At 44.6% G+C, this 19672-nt stretch overlaps 2 protein-coding genes across 2 annotated transcripts in view; one reads left to right on the forward strand and one right to left on the reverse strand.

The window, feature by feature from the left end:
- Window positions 1-403: 403 nt before the first annotated feature.
- LOC115092449 (putative claudin-24) lies at window positions 404-1092 on the forward strand. The gene has a single exon (XM_029603282.1). It carries the CDS (start codon window positions 404-406, stop codon window positions 1055-1057), a length of 654 nt encoding a protein of 217 aa, XP_029459142.1. The 3' UTR covers window positions 1058-1092.
- A 4289-nt stretch (window positions 1093-5381) lies between these two features.
- Window positions 5382-19672, reverse strand: part of CLDN34 (claudin 34) — a 63614-nt gene continuing 49323 nt past the window's right edge. Inside the window, exon 2 of the mRNA XM_029601842.1 lies at window positions 5382-7027. Coding sequence (XP_029457702.1) covers window positions 6170-6970 — 801 coding nt within the window. The 5' untranslated portion in view covers window positions 6971-7027 and the 3' untranslated portion in view covers window positions 5382-6169. The remainder of the gene's footprint in view (window positions 7028-19672) is intronic.

The raw sequence follows: 19672 nt of genomic DNA on the forward strand, positions 1-19672 counted from the left end.
CATGCTGTGCTGGATTTTACTTTGAGACAATGTGGATAAGACGGGGAGTGGGGGTCCTGGCTTAGAATGGGTCAGTGATGTGTCCTGCCAACTCCCTATTAAGGGGCTTTCGCCACTAGTTTTCATAAAATAATTTAAAAAGGGGATCCCAAGAACTCCCGAGAGGACCCCCAGCATTTCAGTGGGCTGAGCAGAACAATAGGAGCTCACATGATAAGAAACTGCTGTGATTTAGCTAAAAGCTGCCTTTTGGTAGGCAGTTTCAAGGACTGAACTCAAACAAGGGGATGGTCTTGTATGAGCCGCTCCCTGTTCTTTTAGATTTATGCAGCCAGTAAAGCTGCTCTGAAGGACTGAAACACAGCACATTTCCATCCAGACTAACGGCAGAGGCCAAAGCAGAATGGAGATGGGGCCTTGCTTAGCTGAAATTATCGGACTGCTCCTATCCCTTCTCGGCTGTGTGTGCTCACTAGTGGCTATACTAATGCCCCAGTGGTTGACTGTCTCATCAGGTTTGCTCGTGAATGAAAACTTTCTGCTTAGTTTGTGGGAAACCTGCGTCATTCAGGATTTGAATAGAAGTGTGTGCAAAAGCCACAGCAATCTACTGGCTCTCCCTCCTGACATCCGAATGACCCGGATCTTTATGTGCCTTTCTCTGTCCCATGGTTTCCTGGGGTTTGCGGTGGCCACACCTGCATTGACTTGCGTGACGTTCCTGGGTGACCATGAAATCCATACAAAGAGAAACATGATCATCTGTGGAGGAATTCTTGTTTTCTTGGCAGGAGTTTTGACTCTGGTTCCTGTGGCCTACATGACTCATACCACGGCGGTGAAATTCTGGGACCCTACCTTAGGAAGCCTGGTGCCTCGCTGGGAATGTGGCAATGCAATGATCAGTGCCTGGCTCAGTGGATTCTTGCTTTTGGTAGGAAGCATTATCCTGATCAAATCACAGTTTTGTGTAGGCAGAATGCCTGAGAGGATGGGACATTCCCCTGTACAACCACTGGCTTATACAGAAGTGCCTTCCAAGATGGAGTCTGTGTGACAAGGACTGAACGGTACTTATTTTCAACAGCTGTCAGAAATATATTTTTTGCCAGTTCTTATATTTTCCATTCTCTTTCATGATCATAGTGTCCCTTTCCATAGTTTAGTCACATTAACTGATACAGGTTTTTTGCCATCACTTAATGTCCACTGGTAAGTTTAGTAATAACATATTCTCTATGTAAAAGCACATAGAAAACACTGTTTTACAATAAAAATAATCTTTAAGAAAAATCATTGATTTTCAGTGTATGTGTGGATAATTGCCTAGCCTCTACGGTATCCTAAAATGCTTTATTAGATTCTGTTTCAAAGTTACTTATAGTATATGAGAGATTTGGGTTGAGAACATCTTGCCTTGTAAGCATAAAGAGGCCTATGGTCCCGTCACCGAGGATTATGCTCCTCCCATCAGAGGACACATTGAGATTGTCAGTGAGCCATTTGCTGGGGCACTAGAAGCGGTCAGAATGGCACAGTCCAGGATGTTTTGTCAGTGAAGCCCAAGAATGCTCTAGTCAGAGAATCTGGAACTGACAGAGGGAGAGAGAAGTTCAATCTCTCGTCTCTCTGCAGAAGTTTGGGGAAAGGGGAAAGCCAGCTTTCTTCCCAGTGTCTTCAGAGTCCTTTAATGAGTATAAATGGCCTCACAAAAAAAAAAAGGCCCTGTGGTGATGCATCTGATACTGCAGAGCTCCCAGTTTCCTGCAGCAGATTTTTCAAGATTCTGTGGCAAGAGCTAGCAAATTCTGTGACAGATTTTTCAAAATTTTTCAATTATATGGCAAATTTACATAACTTTGCATGCATTTTCAATTTAAATATTGTAATAAAAAAAACCTTTATGCAAATAGTTATTTTCTGATATTTCTATGCCAGAGGAAAAGGGATGAAGGGAAGAGATCTGGGAATGGAAGGAGATGAGATCTTGGAAAGGGGATTTCAGAGGAGGGAACTGAAGAAAGAATGTTAGGCAGGAGGGGTAGAGAGAGAAATAGAAGAGGTAGAGGCCTAGAGGGAGAGTGAGGAGAGGATGGGGATTCAGGGAGGATAAGGAAAGGGAATTAGGGAAGGAGATGAGAAATAGGGAGGTGGAGGGAGGATTGGATGATGGGGAGGTAGTAGAAAAGAGAATTTAAGGGTGGAAAAAAAGAATGGAAGATTGGGATGAACAAGAGGAGGAGGAAAAGGGAGGACTAGGGATGGGGATTGGAGGAGAAAGAGGGAAGATTGGCATGGAGTGGAGAAAGAAGGAAACCACAGCTTCCTCCTCCTCCACAATTACTCACCCTATCCCCTCTTTCCGTTATCCCCTCTCCAAAACTCCTTTGATTACCTCACACCACAATATCCCTCCAGTCTTCTCATGTACATCCTACACCTCTTCCAAACTCTTTCCTCCACTTGCACCCACAATGATCCCTCATTCAGACCCAACACCCACTCCAACCTCCTCACTTTTTTCAGTTTCCTCCCTCACTTTCTCATCCCATAATTCCTCAGTAAATTTTTCTCTCACTCTTCTGTCCTCCCATATAATCCCTCATTCTCTCATTTACTTTCTACTGCCACTCTCTCTCATCCTACATTGCCTGATTCACTTTTTCTCTCATTCCCTCCCCTTCCTCCATGATCCCCTCACTGAGTCTTCCATCCATTACCATCCTCTCATGCTTCTTCATTCATTTCCCTCCCTCACATCTTCTCACTCTCCCCTCCCTCAATTCCCTTATTCTCCCTAGTTCACTTCCCTTGCCCACCATCTCCTCACTCTCCCACATTCACTTCCCTCCCCCACCCCTTCTCTGTCCCTTGTTCACTATTTCCCACCACCTGATCCCCTCATTCTTCCTTGTTCATTTCCCTTCCTCCCTCCCCATCCCCTCATTCTCCCTGGTTCACTCCCCCACTTGATCCCCCCACTTGATCTTGTGCACTCCCCTGCCCCCCTGATCCCTCACTCACCAATGGATCACTCTCTCCTCCCCATCTGATCCCCTCACTCAAGCTGGTTCTTTCCCTAACCCCCAATCCTCTCACCCAGGATCACTCTCTTCTCCCTAGCTGATCCCCTCACACACTCTGGATCATTGTTTTCCCCCCTACTTGATCCCCTCATTTACTCTGGTGCACTCCATCTTCTCCTCTCCCCTTGACGATCCCCTCACATCCTTCATGTCAAGTAGCAGGAAGAAGACAGCAGCCTTGCAATGTCTCGGGCTGCATCCTCCTCCATTGCCAGAGCCTTAGTCCTGCTTTGAACTATGTGATTCAAAGAGCAACATTCAGGCCCCAGCAGCGAAGGAAGAGAAGGATGTGGCTCAAGGCATTGCAAGACCACTGTTCTCCTCCTATTTCTTGGCATGGAGGGTGAGTCAGGGGATTGGGGGGGGGGGGAGAGAGATGGCAGCGGTACCATCCCACTGCCATCAATTCCAATTTTTTCCTGGGGAGAAGGGTGGAAAGGGGGCAGAAGGGATCAGCAAGGATTAGAAATCCACTTGTTAAATGTCAGTATCTGCTTCTGGGTTTTCATTACTGAAAGGCTGTAAATTGCAACTTTCTAATTTGAATCATTTTTAGTAAAGACTTTTTATTTTGGAACATCACTCCCTTTGTGTCAAGTGCTTCTTTGGTTATAAACCACCTAACTGCCTTGGTCCTTGAAGGCAATCCTTCCCCCCATCGTAGGATCCATTTCAGGCTTATAGAACTGAGACAAGCTAAGCCCTGGTAACGATGTGGCCTCAGCTTATAGTCATATCTAGTGTGGGGGGGGGGGGGGGTGTCCAGTAGAAATATGGAAGCTGGCCCAATGGCACAGTGTGCTGCCATATGGGAGATCAGAGTTTGATAACATGGTAACATGGAATAGACTTAGTTTTTGGGTACTTGCCAGGTTTTTATGGACTGGATTGGCCACTGTTGGAAACAGGATGCTGGGCTTGATGGACCCTTGGTCTGACCCAGTATGGCATTTTCTTATGTTCTTATGATTCCTGAGCTCAGCTTCTGCTGCTTGGGCTAGTGATGACTGGAGATGCTGTGGAAGCAGCATTCATAGTCCCAGCCATCACACAGCAGTGACACATACTAGCCAGACACAGGAAACATGTGCCAGGTTCTGGTAGGAGGTGTGGGCTGTGGTTCCTGCTGAAGGATTATTGTTGGAATAGATGGGCCAGTTGGTTGTAAGGTTTTGTGGACATTTCTCACCTCTGGCCAGCAGGGGGCCCTCATTGAACCTTATAGACTGTCTCGGTAAGCCTTCCCAGCACTATGCTTGCTGCCTAGACACTCTGCCTGCTTCTTCAAACTCTATGGCTTCTATATCCTACTGGCGGCTATGTCTGTCCTATTTTGTTTTACATTTAAATCAGTCTCATAGTCAGTGCCTTGCCTTAGCTTGGTCCAAGTTCTGGTCCTAGTTGTGGCCCTATGTTTGTTCTAGTCTTAGCCTTTGTGGCCCTAATCTGAGGCCTTCTAGTCTTAGTTTGTTCTGTCCTATTCTCATTTGTTTGCTTGTTTGTGGCCCTAGTCTGAAGCCTGCTAGTCATAGTTTGTTCTATCCCATTCTTGTTTGTTTGGTTCTAGTCTTGTCTTGCATTTCCTGTGTATTACACATTTATAGTAATCCTAGACTTCATGTTGGGTATTTATTTCTGGTTCTCTTGTTGTTCTGGCAATGATGAGCTGACTTCAGCCTTTTTACAAGTAAGAGAAAGTTTCTCAGCCAATAAGTCCCCAGCCTGGCCACAAGAATTCCTCCGTTAGCTTCATTATTTCAGTGGGCATTATTAGGGGCAGTCATAGCTTTTAATCTGATACCAACATAACTTTTGTAACTCTGATCACATAATATTAGTCTTAGCATGGGAAGCCTACCAGACTTCTTGGAGGGAAAGTAGATTTTTCTAGCGTTGTGTGTTTCTAGCAAAACACTTCTGACTATCAAGCATGCATTTAACTTTCGTTACTCAACCAAACTGATGAGAAACAGTATTCAAGTCGCTTTTAAAAAATGACAAGAACAATCTTTAGCTAGCTTGAAATGTTTGCAAAACCAGTTTGAAAGCATTTCAAAGGACTTGTTAAATACACTTAAATGTAAACTGGATCCTATATATAAAAAAGCATTAGCAGAGCTTCCTTTCATCATTTCATCTGTTACAAGAGCTATTGTCCTATTGGATTAGGGAAGGGAATTAGTCTACCATTTTTAGTCCTTTCCCAAGACACAGACATAATAATTAATTGTTTTGCACAAAAAAGACATGCACAGAAAATGGCTTTTTTCAAGCTATCTTAGATTAGATGGGTAATGGAATTACAGCATAGTCCACAAGAAGCTAGAAGTAGTCCTTCTCCTTAGCAAGAATAACATGCAGTTAAAGGTACCATTTGTGAATGTAGTGCACATAATTTTGTTCACACATACATATTCCATGTTGCATCTGTTGCTCAGCTACAGATCTATGTCATAAAACTTTATTGAACCTCCTTGAGATAAAATTGGAAGGTGGTATAAAAATAGAAACAAGGGAAAAAACAAACTTTCATCAGTCAGCCAGCTTTTTTTATGGAAATGCATCATTGACAAATAAATAAGAAAAGCAGTTCTATATTAATTCTCTCTTCAGCAATAATGAAAAACTCTTAGCCAACAAAAAATTAGGAATTTGGAAGCAGAAAACTCAGACTTACATCATGTGTGTGAGAAGTCCATTCATCTCCCCTTAAACAAAACTGGTTGTAATTAGTAAGGGCAGATCTACAGAGCCAGTAAGGAAGGTAAGGAAATGTTCGGCAGAAAAGTCTTTAAGTTTCAATGCTGATTTGCCTTAGACTTGTAACACTGGGCAGTAAATTTCTTCCGATGACACTGAGTCACTATCTGAGAGAATAAATTGACATCCAACGGTTCAGTGTTCAGCCCTGTCAGGTAAAACATTAATAACACCAACACCATTCACATGACTATGTAACAAGCAACAGTATTCAGCTGGGAACTGTTACAGCACTGTAAACATTTATAACAGCCGCAAGTCTGTGGAACAATTGGGAAACTAAGGTGAAGGTGCTCTGAGGGCAAAAGCATAGCCCATGAACTTCACAGATATTCATTTAGTTCAAATGCATCATTGCTAATGCCATTGCAGTAGGGCTTGTGATCCAGAGAGCTGCCAATGGACGTGCGGTTTTTAGATGGAAAAGTATGTTTTGCGCTTATACTGCAGTTATCTGACTTGCTGCCTTCCTCTGTAGTGAATGGATGTACCCTAAGGACTGACACTGCAGGTAGCTTGTAAGCCAGGAAAAAAATCCCACTCAGTAACATCAAAACTGCAGATACAATACCAACTGGAATAGCAGCTCCAACTTCTTGTTTTAACGGGCTGGTGGGCATATAAAACGATGACGGGAAGGAGATAGTAAAGTTGTGTGCCACAGAATAGAAATTCCAGGCCACTGGAATTAAGATGCAAACGCCAGCAACTAGATTCAAAACTCCTGCAGTTATAAACCACTTCATGACCTCTGTCCCAGAAGGCATGCCCTGATAAACGTTCCTCAGTGCACAGACAGTGCTGACCTTCCCCATGCCTCCCAGGATGACAGCTACCAACATCAGACCCTGGGCGACAAAAATCTCTCGGGGTAAAAAGGAATCTTGAGCACTGAATTCTTGACAGTACATTGTTCTTAAGCTGGGGGAGATCAGGATATCACTGAAAAAGCAGGATCGCCATATTCCTACCCAGGCAATGCCAGAGGTGATAATGGTGGTGTTAGCCACATGCCACACTCTCCATTGCACAAGTCCTGTTGTGATGGAGGATAAGATCCAGCCCACGGTCGCAAAAGCAAGGCCAGCCAGTTGGAGGTGAACAGTGTGAGCCAAGTAGGTCATGGCCTGGATGTCTTCAAAACCGGGAGCAACACGGCCATGGAGATGATAAATAGTTCACTATGAAACAAAGCAAAAAATAAATCAATGCATTTTCTGAATCACTTTCACACTCTGTCTTCCCCTCCTATATACATACTACACTTTCTGAAGCCAGTAAGCTCCAGTTAAATGTACTGCATTGTATTATATGTAATCAAAATGTTTTGACAGACTTTCTTGATTTCAGTAGTTAAAACATTTGTAAACTTCTTGTAGACTTCTTCATATTCATTGTAGATAAAAGTGGAGACTCCATGCTCTGTTATGGTGGTGCTGCTCACTGTTGATTATCAGGATGTGCAACACAAAAACAGACATTTCACCTTTGCTATAGGATTAGCCTAATTGTTATCTTGAGTTGCCAGGAGACCAGAAACAAACCTTGAGATTTTGTTTCTCCGTTAAAGTAATGAGGGCGGGTAACTGAAACAGTACCTGAATCTTACGTCTTTGTCATTATGTCCTCCCAACAAATGTTGTCTGGTGTCAGCCATAAATGTCAACATGGTGGTATACAATTAGGGCATTTGTTTGTTTGGAATATTGTAATATGTGTCAATCACAAATCAGTAAAGTATGTTGTGGTTTGGTTTCAGCTAACTATACCTTCAGTAAATTCTTTTTACGAGTCCCATCAAGTAACTTACAATGAAATAGCTGTAGTAGCAGCAGCAGCAAGAAATGAACATGCTATACTTTATATGTTAATCTTAAAAGCTTGAAGGTCACATGAAAGTTATTCAGCAGCCAGTGCAATTTGTGCAATTCAGACATTATAGACTTTCCATGGATTTTTCCCAAAAAGCATTGCAGTTAATGCTTTGAGAGTTGAGGAGTTTAGATACCCAAGAGCTACAATAAAATACAAGTTGATCCCTTGCTAGAAAGAAGAGAGTTAGGATCAGGGCCAGATGGCTAAAGTGGAGAGAAATGAGTGACCTTATCTGTGATAAGGAACCCTTAGATTGGTGAAAAGGAAAGATATACAGGGTGAAAAGACCAGTACTAGTTGACAGAGCAAAACGTTGGCGTGAAAGAAAGAACAAATAATGAGTGTAACATAGAGGAGGATGGTTGGGATGACATGAAATGACAAGATCAAGAATGAAGAATTTAGGAAAAGGCTGAACGTGGTTGAAATTGCAGATTGCAGACAAATTGAGAGAAAGGACTGGGGTGGTTTGGACATGTGGAAAGAAAAGACAAAACTTATGTCAGCAGGAAAGTAATGTAAATGCTGAAGAAGGTGAAAACGCCTAGAGGAAGACCTAAAAAGTTGTGGATGAGTAACATTCACCAGTATGTCAAAGTCCGCAGTGCAAGAAAGAGAACTGTGCTTGACTGGGCAGCATAGCAGAGGGTGGCTACTAGGACCACGGACCTCTCATGAGTAGGAAAAGTGTAGGAAAAGAGTACAGCTATAGCATTCTGCATAAACTGCAACCTATGGGCATTTCAAAAGTTCAAGATAGAATACATTACAATATTGAGGATAGAAAGAGATAAGTCGGAATCATTCAGATTGCTTCTATATAAAATCCAGGTAAACCATACTCTTTAGTGTCAGGGATTGAGACCACAGACCTAGATGTTCAAGGCCAGAGGATCTTGCAGTGGAGCCACATGATCTCTGGCTAAGCACGATTCATGAAGAAACTATGAAGCCAAAACAGTGTTAGGAAGACAGCTCCGGAGTCTCCCTAATGGACCAGCATTAGGTATGTCCCAAATTGAGGGCTGTACATAAGGATCCCTAGCCTGACACACTTTTTCTGGTCCAACAGCTCTCTCGGCATCTAACCTGTGAAAACTCTATTTGTCCGGCCTATGATCCTGACCTTGTACCAGCAGTCCAACCTTGTACTCATGTTCTAGAGTTCCTGTCCTGTAACCATGTTCCAGTATTCCTGTTCTATAAGTGTGTTCCTGCAATCTAATTACAGTGCCACTGTCCTGCTATGTGTTGAGCTGACTCCTGTTCAACCCCTGGTCTTATCACTATGCCCCAGTCTTGCCTCTCTCGATATGCACTTGCCTTCCACTCACTGAAATCGGATTTCTCTGACATTCAGCAGATTAAATTAGCTATGTTTTATTCACATTTATGTTCAACCAACCTGTCCACAATAGGTAATGCACATACTAAACAGTATAGGGGTCCATATTCTTTCCAAGCAAATTCTATTAAAAATATATTACTTGGTCATTGGAATATATTAATGGCACATTCAGTCTTTAAAGATTTACCAATATGAGAATTTTGATGACCAGCTAGAATTTTCGGTCTCCTCGTAACAAAATTTCACTCAAAGTAAGGAACATAAGTGGCATTATTGTGGCTCATGCTCTATATGTGAACATGTTATGCAAATTCCAATTTTTAATCCTCCTCAAGTACATTTTTGATATGTATTATCAGGATATTTTGACTGCAGCACCACACAAGTGATTTATACTATTTTGTGTCCTAGCCAAAAAACATATATTGCTCACACAAAATATCAGAGCAGGACTCTGATAGTGGAGCATGAAAGCTGTATCAGAAATAAGAGAAGCTCCACTGGCAGCGCATTGGTTGTCGGAGGTCCATTCAGTGGAAGATCTGACATTCTTTGTGCTTCAAACCACAAACAAGTGGCAAAACCTCTATCTGCAAGGGTTAAATTGTGATATAGAATGGCAAGCATTCTTATTATAATGTATAGCGTGCACATTGATATTTTTATTTGATTTATATTCCGCATTTTCCGGCACTTCAAGGTCTGATTGGATAGTTTGTATATGTGGGAGGAGCATACTGATAAATGTGAGGCTGTTTAAACATCAAAGTGAGACCTGGTGTTTGTCAGTACCAACCTCATGAAAAATTAAAAGAAGATACCAAATTAATGCCCTAGCTCCGTAAGATTTCTCTTTATGTAGGCTATGATTATAAAGTGATTATAGAGGAAATTCAGTATTGCATTATGTTTTGTTTGCAGAGCGGCTGATGAAAATTGTTAAATGATACTGAATAAATGAGAAAATACACAACTGTGTCAGATACATGTGCACTGGATATTCAAAACATTTTTATTATTGAAAAGAGATTGAAAAAGCCATTGTATTGGTGAAACAGAGAACCTTATTCAGGGGTTTAGACTATAATTTTTCATGAGATATGCACATGGCAAAATCTGTGCAATATTGCACAAAAAAGTCTGGTATTGTTTGGAGTAATTTTTGGCCCAAGATAATTACTTTATAAAGGGTTCTCACAGGTGGGTCTTTTTTCACTCTTTTAATAATCACTTGAGATTTGGTTATAACTGGGGTAAAAATTATTTTTTGGTTAAAACATTTATTATGATCATAAGGTTCTTTAATTTATATGATATTTCATGTCACGTTTTGGGATAAACCTTTTGTACATTTTTTTACTGCCTTTTACCCATAAGTATATAGAGAACAGGGCAATACCATTTTTACATCTAACTTCAATCTGAAATACAAAACATCAACTATTAAATAGATCTTATTGTGTTCCTCTGGCATAGTTAATACATTTATTCTTTGCTAACACACTTAGGGGCAGATTTTAAAAAGTTGCGCGAGCGCGAACAAAAGTACACCTGATTTTATAAGATACACGCGTAGCCGCACGTATCTTATAAAATCTGGGGTCGGCGCGCGCAAGGCTGCGCAAAATCGGCAGCCTGCGCGCGTCGAGCCGCGCAGCCTGCCTCCGTTCCCTCCGAGGCTGCTCCGATTTCGGAGCGGCCTCGGAGGGAACTTTCCTTCGCCCTCCCCGCACCTTCCCCTCCCTTCCCCTACCTAACCCACCCCCCTGGCCCTATCTAAACCTCCCCTTACCTTTGTCGGCAAAGTTACGCCTGCTGAAAGCAGGCGTAACTTTGCGCGCGTCGGCCGGGTGCCCCGCTCCGTGGTCCGGTCCCGGGGGCTGTTCCGGAGGCCGCAGCCACGCCCCCGGGCCGAAACCACGCCCACGTCGCCGCCCCCGAAATGCTGCGCCCCGCCCCCTAAACGGCGCGTCATCTCGACACGCCCCTGACACGCCCCCGACAGGAAGCCCCGGTACTTACGCGCGTCCCGAGGCTTTACACGCGCCGGCGGCCTATGCAAAATAGGCACGCCGGCGCATGAGGGCCCTGCACGCGTAAATCCGGAAGGACTTACTCGCGCGGGCCTTTGAAAATCCTCCCCTTAGAGGTAGATTTTTAAAAACTGCGCGATCGCGTACTTTTGTTTGCGCAGCAGGCGCAAACAAAAGTACGCTGGATTTTATAAGATACGCGCATAGCCGCGCGTATCCTCTAAAACCCTGGATCGGCGCGCGCAAGGCTGCCGATTTTGGGCAGCCGGCGCGCGCCAAGCCGCGCAGCCTGCCTCCGTTCCCTCCGAGGCCGCTCCGAAATCGGAGTGGCCTCGGAGGCAACTCTCTTTCGCTCTCCCCACACCTTCCCCTCCCTTCCTCTCCCTAACCCCCCCCCCCCCCCGGCCCTATCTAAACCCCCCCCTACCTTTATCCATGGATTTACGCCTCCCGGAGGGAGACGTAAATCCACGCGCGCCAGCGGGCTGCTGGCATGCCGAGACCCGACCCGGGGGCGGTTCCAGAGGGCGCGGCCATGCCCCCGGAACGCCCCGGCCCGAAACCACGCCCCCGCGCCGCGCCCCGCCCCCAAAACGCTGCATCGATCGGCCCCGCCCCTGACATGCCCCCGACACGCGCGTAGGTCCCGGGGTTCTGCGCACGCCGGCGGCCTATGGAAAATAGGCGCGCCGGCGCGCAAGGCCCTGCTCGCGGAAATCCAGGCGGATTTACACGAGCAGGGCTTTGAAAATCCGCCCGTTAGGACTTAGTCAATAAAGATTTTTTCCATGGACACAAAATGGAAAAAAACTCCTTTTTGATTAAGGCCCAATAATTAATTTATTCTGTCCATGAAGTCAACAGGTTTGTATACATTTTAAGGAAATACCGTAGCTTAGAAACTAATATCTGTGAAATTCATTATGTTTGAGCAGGGAGATTTTTTACGTTATGATTGTTTTTATTTGGAGGGTGGAAGATGGCTGGTAAGGATTATATTGTTTTTTTTTGTTTGTTTGTTTATTTAATTCAGATGGGTTTGATCTGAGCAGTGGAGAGGAATTGCAAGAAAGTATTTTTTTTCTATTCCAGTACTAAGTGGTCAGAGTCGATATGAGGTTAAGAGTTAGAGGGAGGAGGAGAGTGGGGGTTAGGGAATATTATTGTACCCAGTAAGTAGGTAGGGTTGCCAACTGGCTCCAGATTTTCAGAACAGGTTGATCCAGTCCTGGTTTTACCCCATTGCATGCCGGGACTTATTCTGATGTATCTATTGCATTCCCTAAGAAAATCAAGACTATAAGTACCTGCATGCCAGGGAGTAAAATCAGTACTGGATCAACCAGTCCTGAAAATCTGGAACCAGTTGGCAACCCTATAAGTAGGGTGGGTATTTTGAGGATACAGTCAAGTGGTGGTAATAATAAAATTAGATTAGCCGGGGGAGGTTTATTGAATGTAAATGCAAAGCTGCACTTGCCCATTGACTTGCTGAGAGAAGAGGGTTTTGATATCTATATTTATTTTTTTTACAGAAACCTGGTTATGCAACGAGGAGATTCATTATGTCCCCCAGGGTATCAGTTTTTTGCAATATCATAACTAATATCTGGGGTGGGAGGGAGGAGTAGCAGTAGTGGCTAAGAATTCTTTGGCATTTTTAAAGCTAGATTGTGTTCAGCCTGCTGCTATGTAGTGTTTATTAGTAAGTGCCTGCAGCGAGCCAACTTGCATTCATATTGATATATAGGACACCACATTCTCAGATGGAAGCATTAAATGAGTTATTAGAATCTATTATTATTATTATGGCTTCCTTCCCTTATGTTATAGTATTGGATGATTTCAATTTTCCTTCAGTTTCTACTGCTTCTGGGCTTATAGGGAACTTTTTGTCTAGTTTATAGGACATGGGATTTCAGCAGATGGTTCTGGAGACAATGCATGAACATGGAAATACATTGGATTTAATCTTTTTTTCCAGTTCAGTTAGAAAGAAAGATCATAATAAATGTAAAGATTTGGGTGTATCCCCTGATCCCTTAGACTATTTTCTTGTTTCTTTTGTCTTGGAACTTGGAGGGATAGGATTGCAGAAGCGTAAACATAATATTCCGAGGATTGTGAGGGATTTTGCGGCTATAGATGTGGATAATTTTGTGGAGAGCTTGGAGAATCTTCAATATGAGCTTTATTCCTTGCCATTACCAGAATAGGTTGTGGCTTAGAATTCTGAGATTAGAGCTTGTCCCTATGAAGCATCCAAATTATGGAATGGGCAATAGAGCACCATGGTTTTCTGAAAGGCTTCGTGGGTTAAAATGGCTGAGGAAATAGGTTTTAAATAATAAGCCATCTAATAAGGATTTGTGAAGAGACTGTTCAATTTTAGGGTGGCTGCTGTTGAAGCAAGATCCACTGATATGATCAAAGGAACTTATAAAGTGGTACAGGAGGTAATGTTAGTCTTCCAAGAAGATAAATGTGATGTTTTTTTGTGTCTTAGGGTAAATTCATTGGCTTTGTTTTTCTTTGATAAAGTCAGGAATATCAGTAAGGAATTGGATTCTTATGAGGGGGGAGAAGCTGAAAATACTGTAGTAAGTATAGAACAAAGGAATAAGTTATCTGAGTTTAGAAACTTAATATTGAAGAGACTATTCTACTTTTAAATTCTGTTCATCCAACTACTTCAAGATTTGATTCTTGTTCTTCAGGGTTATTAAGATCAGCTAAGGACTGTTAAGTTTGGCAGTTCGCGGGCTGCCCCTGTGAACCGCCGCACTCACTTAACTAGCCGAGCTGTCCTGATGAGTTCCCATTGTTGCCTGATGCTACTGGTTCTCCCTGCAGCAAGATGCCACACTCCAGCGCGGTGAGATACCGCCAGCTCTGAACATGGCAGGATGCCACTGGGCCCATCCAGCCGCGTTCCTCCTTAGGTACGCGCACGGCCAGCTTCACTCCTTTTAAAGAGCCTGTGGCAGGAAAAGCCCCTGGTGTCTGCTGATGACATCATATGCCAAGCCCTATAAAGGGCTCTTCTTTCCTCAGTGCCTCAGAAACAGGTCCAACTACTTCCTAGTAGTGCATGTTGCTTCCCACCGTTCCACTCTTCATCCAGCTTGACTTCAGTCGTCCAGCTTGCCTTCAGAGCTTGTCCAGCTATCTTTGATTCATCTTCTATCTTCACTCCAGTCTGTTCCAACCACGTTGCTCACTCACTCACACCTTGCCTGCTTGCCCGCCCTTACTATCTATCCCTCTTCTCCACTCTCAGATGGATACCTAGTTTGACCTCGACCTGGACCCCAGATACGCCTGACTGCTGCCTGCCTCTGGCCATTGCATGGACCTTGGATATGCCTGACTGCCACTTGCCTATGACCCTAGATACTATGGACCTTCTCTTCTACCACCAGCAGAGGCCCCACCTAAGTCCTACGAGCCCCAGCACATAAAGGATCAACCCAAGGGGAACATGGGCTGGTAGAGTGAAGGTCCCGACTGGTCTCTGTTTCACCTGGTTCCGCCTGCTGATGATGGGAACCTGCAGGTACAGTCAATTCTACCTTGGCCCAATGGTCCACAGATACAAAAAGGACAAGATTGCTGTGATTGATCAGTCTATTGTTAATAATTAGCTAACATTAGGACTTATACTTGAATCCTTGATGTTGAAAAAAGTATCTTTGGATCCCGTTAAATTAGAAAACAATAGACCAGTCTCACAGTTACTGTTATTGTAAGCTTCGTGGACCCTTGGGCCGATCGGAACCAGAAGATGGGATACCTTAGAGAGGTTGTGACACCGGTTCCAACCGGGAGGCGGCGAAGGCAGGCTCCCAGACAGCTGAGAGGAAGACACGAAGGGCCCTATGCGACCAAGGGCCAGGAGAAGAGGCTGACCTGGTGGAAGAGGATCTTCGCCCTGGAAGCCGGTACTCCCCCGAGAGGAGCTCGTAAGAGTCCGGCCGCTGGGACTTAGGAGATTCACCCTGGAAGCCGGTGTCCCCCCAGGAGGAGCCCGTAGGAACCCGGCCGCTGGGACTTAGGAGATCTCTACCGACGGAGTCGTTGCTCACCAGGCCAGGGTCGGGTGCCGGAGAATCGCTGTCGCCCAGTCCGAGTCCAGAGCCAGAGGATCGTCGTCAGCCTGTCCGAGTCAAGAGCCAGAGGATCGTCGTCAGCCTGTCTGAGTCAAGAGCCAGAGGAGTACCGTAAGCCAAACCGGGTCGAGAGCCAGAAAATCACCGAAGCCAAACTGAAGTCAGGAGCCAGGAAGAACCACAAGCCAATCCGAAGTCGAAAACCAGAAGAACAAACGATGAGCAGGAACTCAGCAACTGGGAGCAGGGCGAACCTGGGAACCTCGTTGCAAGGCCCTGAGGAGAGGGACTGCAGGGCTTAAGTAGCCCAGTCACGTCTGACGTCACTGGAGGGAGGAGGCATGTTCCCCGCGCCTGGCCCTTTAAATCCCGGGCCGAGACGCGCACGTGCCCCTAGGGGGCGGAGCCAGCCGCGGCAAGACGCTGGCTGCTCCGGGGGCGCGGCAGCAGCATAGAGGGAGCGGAGGCAGGCCCGGGCGCCGCGTGGGGACGCCGGAAGCGTGGCGGTACGGGCCCTCGGAGGTCCGGGGAGGGCTGGGACGGAGTGGAGCCCTGCACAGGTGAGCGGAGCGGCCGGGGCCGACCCGGAGCCGCAACAGTTATAGATTTGCTAGGGAGTTAGCAATCTGTTATATATCTGATGCTCGAGTTAGCAGTCTGTTATGGATCTCCGTGAGGAGATAGCAATCTGTTTTGCTATTGAGAAGATGCTTGATGGGAGGAGCAATCAGATAGGAGGAGCAATCTGTAGAGAAAGCTCTGTGTAGTGGACTCCTGGAGAGGGAGGAGTCAGCAATCTTGTAGTGTCTCAGATATCGTCTTGCTAGGAGTAGCAATCTGTAATAAATCTGATATAGTTGTGGGTGGGTCCCTGGGACGATGGCAGATGACCACGCTCCCGGGAGGATACCTCGAGAGGGACCACCGGCTAGGCTGGAGACAGACACACATTAGTTCTTTTATTAAACAGGTTATTAGAAACCACCAGAGGAGGCAGTAGTGAGCAGGTATGCCCGGCAGGGCTGAAGTCTCTCAGGCACTGGAACACGATCCCAAGATGGCTGAGCTGTTGAAAAACTGTAGAAAGTGAGTAGGCAGAGTAGGCAGAGTTCATGAACAGAACTAGATGACAAAACCCATGTAAGTTCTCAAGTAAGCTCAGGAGCTGGAAAGGATTAGGCCCTCGAGGAGCGAGTATTCCAGGGAAAGCTCTGAGAGAGTGATGGTAACTCACAATTGTTTTTAGCAGTGATAGCTTCCAGGCAGTAGAGAATCTTCAGAGTGTCCAGGAACATGGGCCCTCGAGGAGCGAGTACCGGTTCCTATCTGTAAAGAAAAGAGCGAGGCCCCCCGAGGAGCGGGTACCTCTGGTAAGTCCGAGGAGGCAGAGTAGCTTGGATAGCCGAAGCGAGTATGTATCCGTATGCTTATCCTTATCCGTATCCTTGCTAATTCAGTTTGTTAGCATTTTCAAAGACTTTTAAATATTGGAAGCAGATGATGTCATCTCAGGGGGACGCCCCTGAGGTTCGCGCCCTTGCTGGTACAAGAGTCGGGATGTGCGCGGGCGCGCGCCCTAGGCATCAGGACAAGATGGCGGAGTTGCAGCGTTGAGCCGGTCCGGGGATGCTGGAAGGAGACGGCATGGAAACGCCGCAGTAGCCAGCTGTCCATCAGACCTGGAGAGAGTCGCCACAGAGGTAAAGAGGGTGGAGTGAGGGCATCGAGCAGCGACCTTCGCAACAGTTACCATATATGGCAAAACTCATTGAAAGAGCAGCATTGAATCAGCTATGGGATTTTGTGGATTAACATTGCCCTTTGAATGAGAGATAATCAGGTTGTAGGAAATACTATAGTACAGTGACAATGTTGAGATCAGTTTTGAATGACATTGATGCATTTACAACAAGGATCAGATTCATTACTAGTACTTTTGAATCTAAGCACTGCTTTTGATATTATAGACCACTGGTTTCCAAACCTATCCTGGCGAACCCCAAGCCAGTTAAGTCTTCAGGATATCTACAATGAATATTGCATTAGAGAGATTTGCATGCATTACCTCTATTGCATGCAAATTTCTCATGCATATTCATTGCAGATATCTTGAAAACCCAACTGGCTGGGGGTCCGCTAGGACAGATTTGGAAATTATTGCTGAATGCCAATGTATTCTGTTACAGCACTTGGCATTCCAAGAGGTGCAAAAGATGACATTGCTTCTTTAAGGACTAGATACCAACAGATACATGTGGGAGAGCAGTTGTCACAGTTATATTCACCTCTTACTGCAGTTCCTCAAGGGGTTCTATAATCTCCTTTATTTAATATTTATTTGGAACCACTGACTCAATTATCTATTCTTTTGGAGTCTCTTATCATATATTTGCAGATGATATCCAGTTATATACCCCTGTGAGGGGTGAACCGGGATAATCAGCTGAGAAAGGAGTCTTTTTACAGGTGATTAAAAAATGGATGATCCTAAATAGATTAAAAATCCCAGATGACTGAAGTTTTGTGGGTTGGGGGCCAAAGGTGTGAGAAACCCTGTCCAGTTGTATGTCAGGGGAGGCAGGCAATCCTGATGACAGATTGGGTTAAGAGTTTAGGCGTTGTTTTCGATTCAGCTCTGTCTATGAAAGGTCAAGCGGCTGCCATAATCAAATTCTTTAAACATCAATTGCAAAAAATCCAGAGACTTTTTATGCAAGTGGAACTTGTCCATGCACTGCTTATGTAATGTCTTGGATTACTACAATTCCTTGGACTTAGGGTTGTCTAAGCAGAACATGAAGCATGGGCAGTGAGTGGAAAGTGCTGCAGTAAAGGTTTGGGTAAAGGCAGGGAGGAGAGAACGTATTTTAAGATTACATTGGCTGCCTGAACCAATGGGTGTTTAAAGCTTTAACTATGGCTTTTAAGATTCGAAATAGTATGGGCCCAGCCAATTTGTGCACTTCATTCCCAATTGGCAGGGTATTTGGAAATTCCATCAGCGTGTGCTATAAAACAGGCAAGGGTTTGATCCTATGTGCTCTGCTGTGAGGATCCATGGTTGCGTCAAGAGAGGATGTTGAAACAGTTTAGAAGGGATCTTAAAACATATTTATTTTTTGGTGGAGGGGAGACATATGCTGGGCCCGGGTTATTATGCTGTCTACTTTGTGTGTTATATTTTGTGTGTTGTAATGTATGTGTTATTATGAATATTCTTATTATGATCTGTTCGGGTATTCATAGCAGGATGGACAATAAAATTGCATATATAAGTAAATAAAACAAGCCTAAAAGGATAAATAGAACCGTGCCTGCTAACTTTCAGAAAAAGGCTTAAGATGTGGTTGTTCAAGCAATCCTTTCCAGAAAATAACTGATACCTAATTCACCGACAACCACAGTCAGACATTCTTAGAACATTGTAATCAATTGTAAATAATTGCTCTTCTGTTAAATTCCTCTCGCCTTTTTCTCCTTCTCCCAGTTTTAAACATCCCTGTTTTATTGTAACTTCAGAGTTTCTCCTCACTTGTTACAGTTCTATGTTACTTTCATTTTACACCCCTTGTTAAATGTAAACCAGCATGATGTGAACTTTTATCGCGAATGCCGGTATATAAAAATACGAAATAAAATAATAAATAAATAAATCTATAAATAGAGCTTGTGTAAAATCCTGGTAAGAGACTTTTCCTTAGCATGAACTTCCTAACAGTGCATAAGACCAACTTGGCATGTTACGTGCAGCCAATTTCCTGTACAATATAAGACAGTATTTCCCAACCTTTTCATGCCGAAGGCACATTTACATTAACAAAACTGTTGCGTGGCACACTAGCCTCCCCGGAGCAAGCAGTGCAGACATGGAGGGAACTCATATAAGTAAAAGAGCTAGGAAAGCATTGAAAGCCTCACCAATCCTGCTTCCAAATTTTTAAACAAAGTGGGACAAAGAGATAGAAACACAAATGAACCCATCACAAAGGGAGAAGTCAATGTGGTGCGAGCAGCTGGCTTGGTTAGTTACCTTGAGTGCTGCATGAGACTGCCAGATCTCATCTGCTGTGCTGCTCCCAACACTCAGAGTGAGTCACATCTAGTGCTCAATGCATGCTCTCCCTGTCTTACTCAGCCTGGGAATAAGTCAAAGGAGGACACTCAGGAAAGGAAAGATGGTGCTGTGTGCAATGTGTAAGCCACACAATGCAGGGCCCAGCTATTCATACCCTGCGGGCTGCCTATTAACTGGCACATTCCAGAGCTCATGCTACAGCTAGGAAGGAGAAGCATGCTTGATTACACAAGATCTCAGAAAGGAGCTCCTACACATTGAAGAGCCACTGCTGGTGTTTCTTGTTTCTGTGAAGAGCTGAGAATAGAGCACGGGTGCTGTTATGGATCTGAGCATCAGGCAGTGGTGACATTTCTGTGGCACACCTGATCATGTCTGAAGGCACA

This window comes from Rhinatrema bivittatum, chromosome 5 (genome assembly GCF_901001135.1).
Source record: "Rhinatrema bivittatum chromosome 5, aRhiBiv1.1, whole genome shotgun sequence".
Lineage (NCBI taxonomy): Eukaryota > Metazoa > Chordata > Amphibia > Gymnophiona > Rhinatrematidae > Rhinatrema > Rhinatrema bivittatum.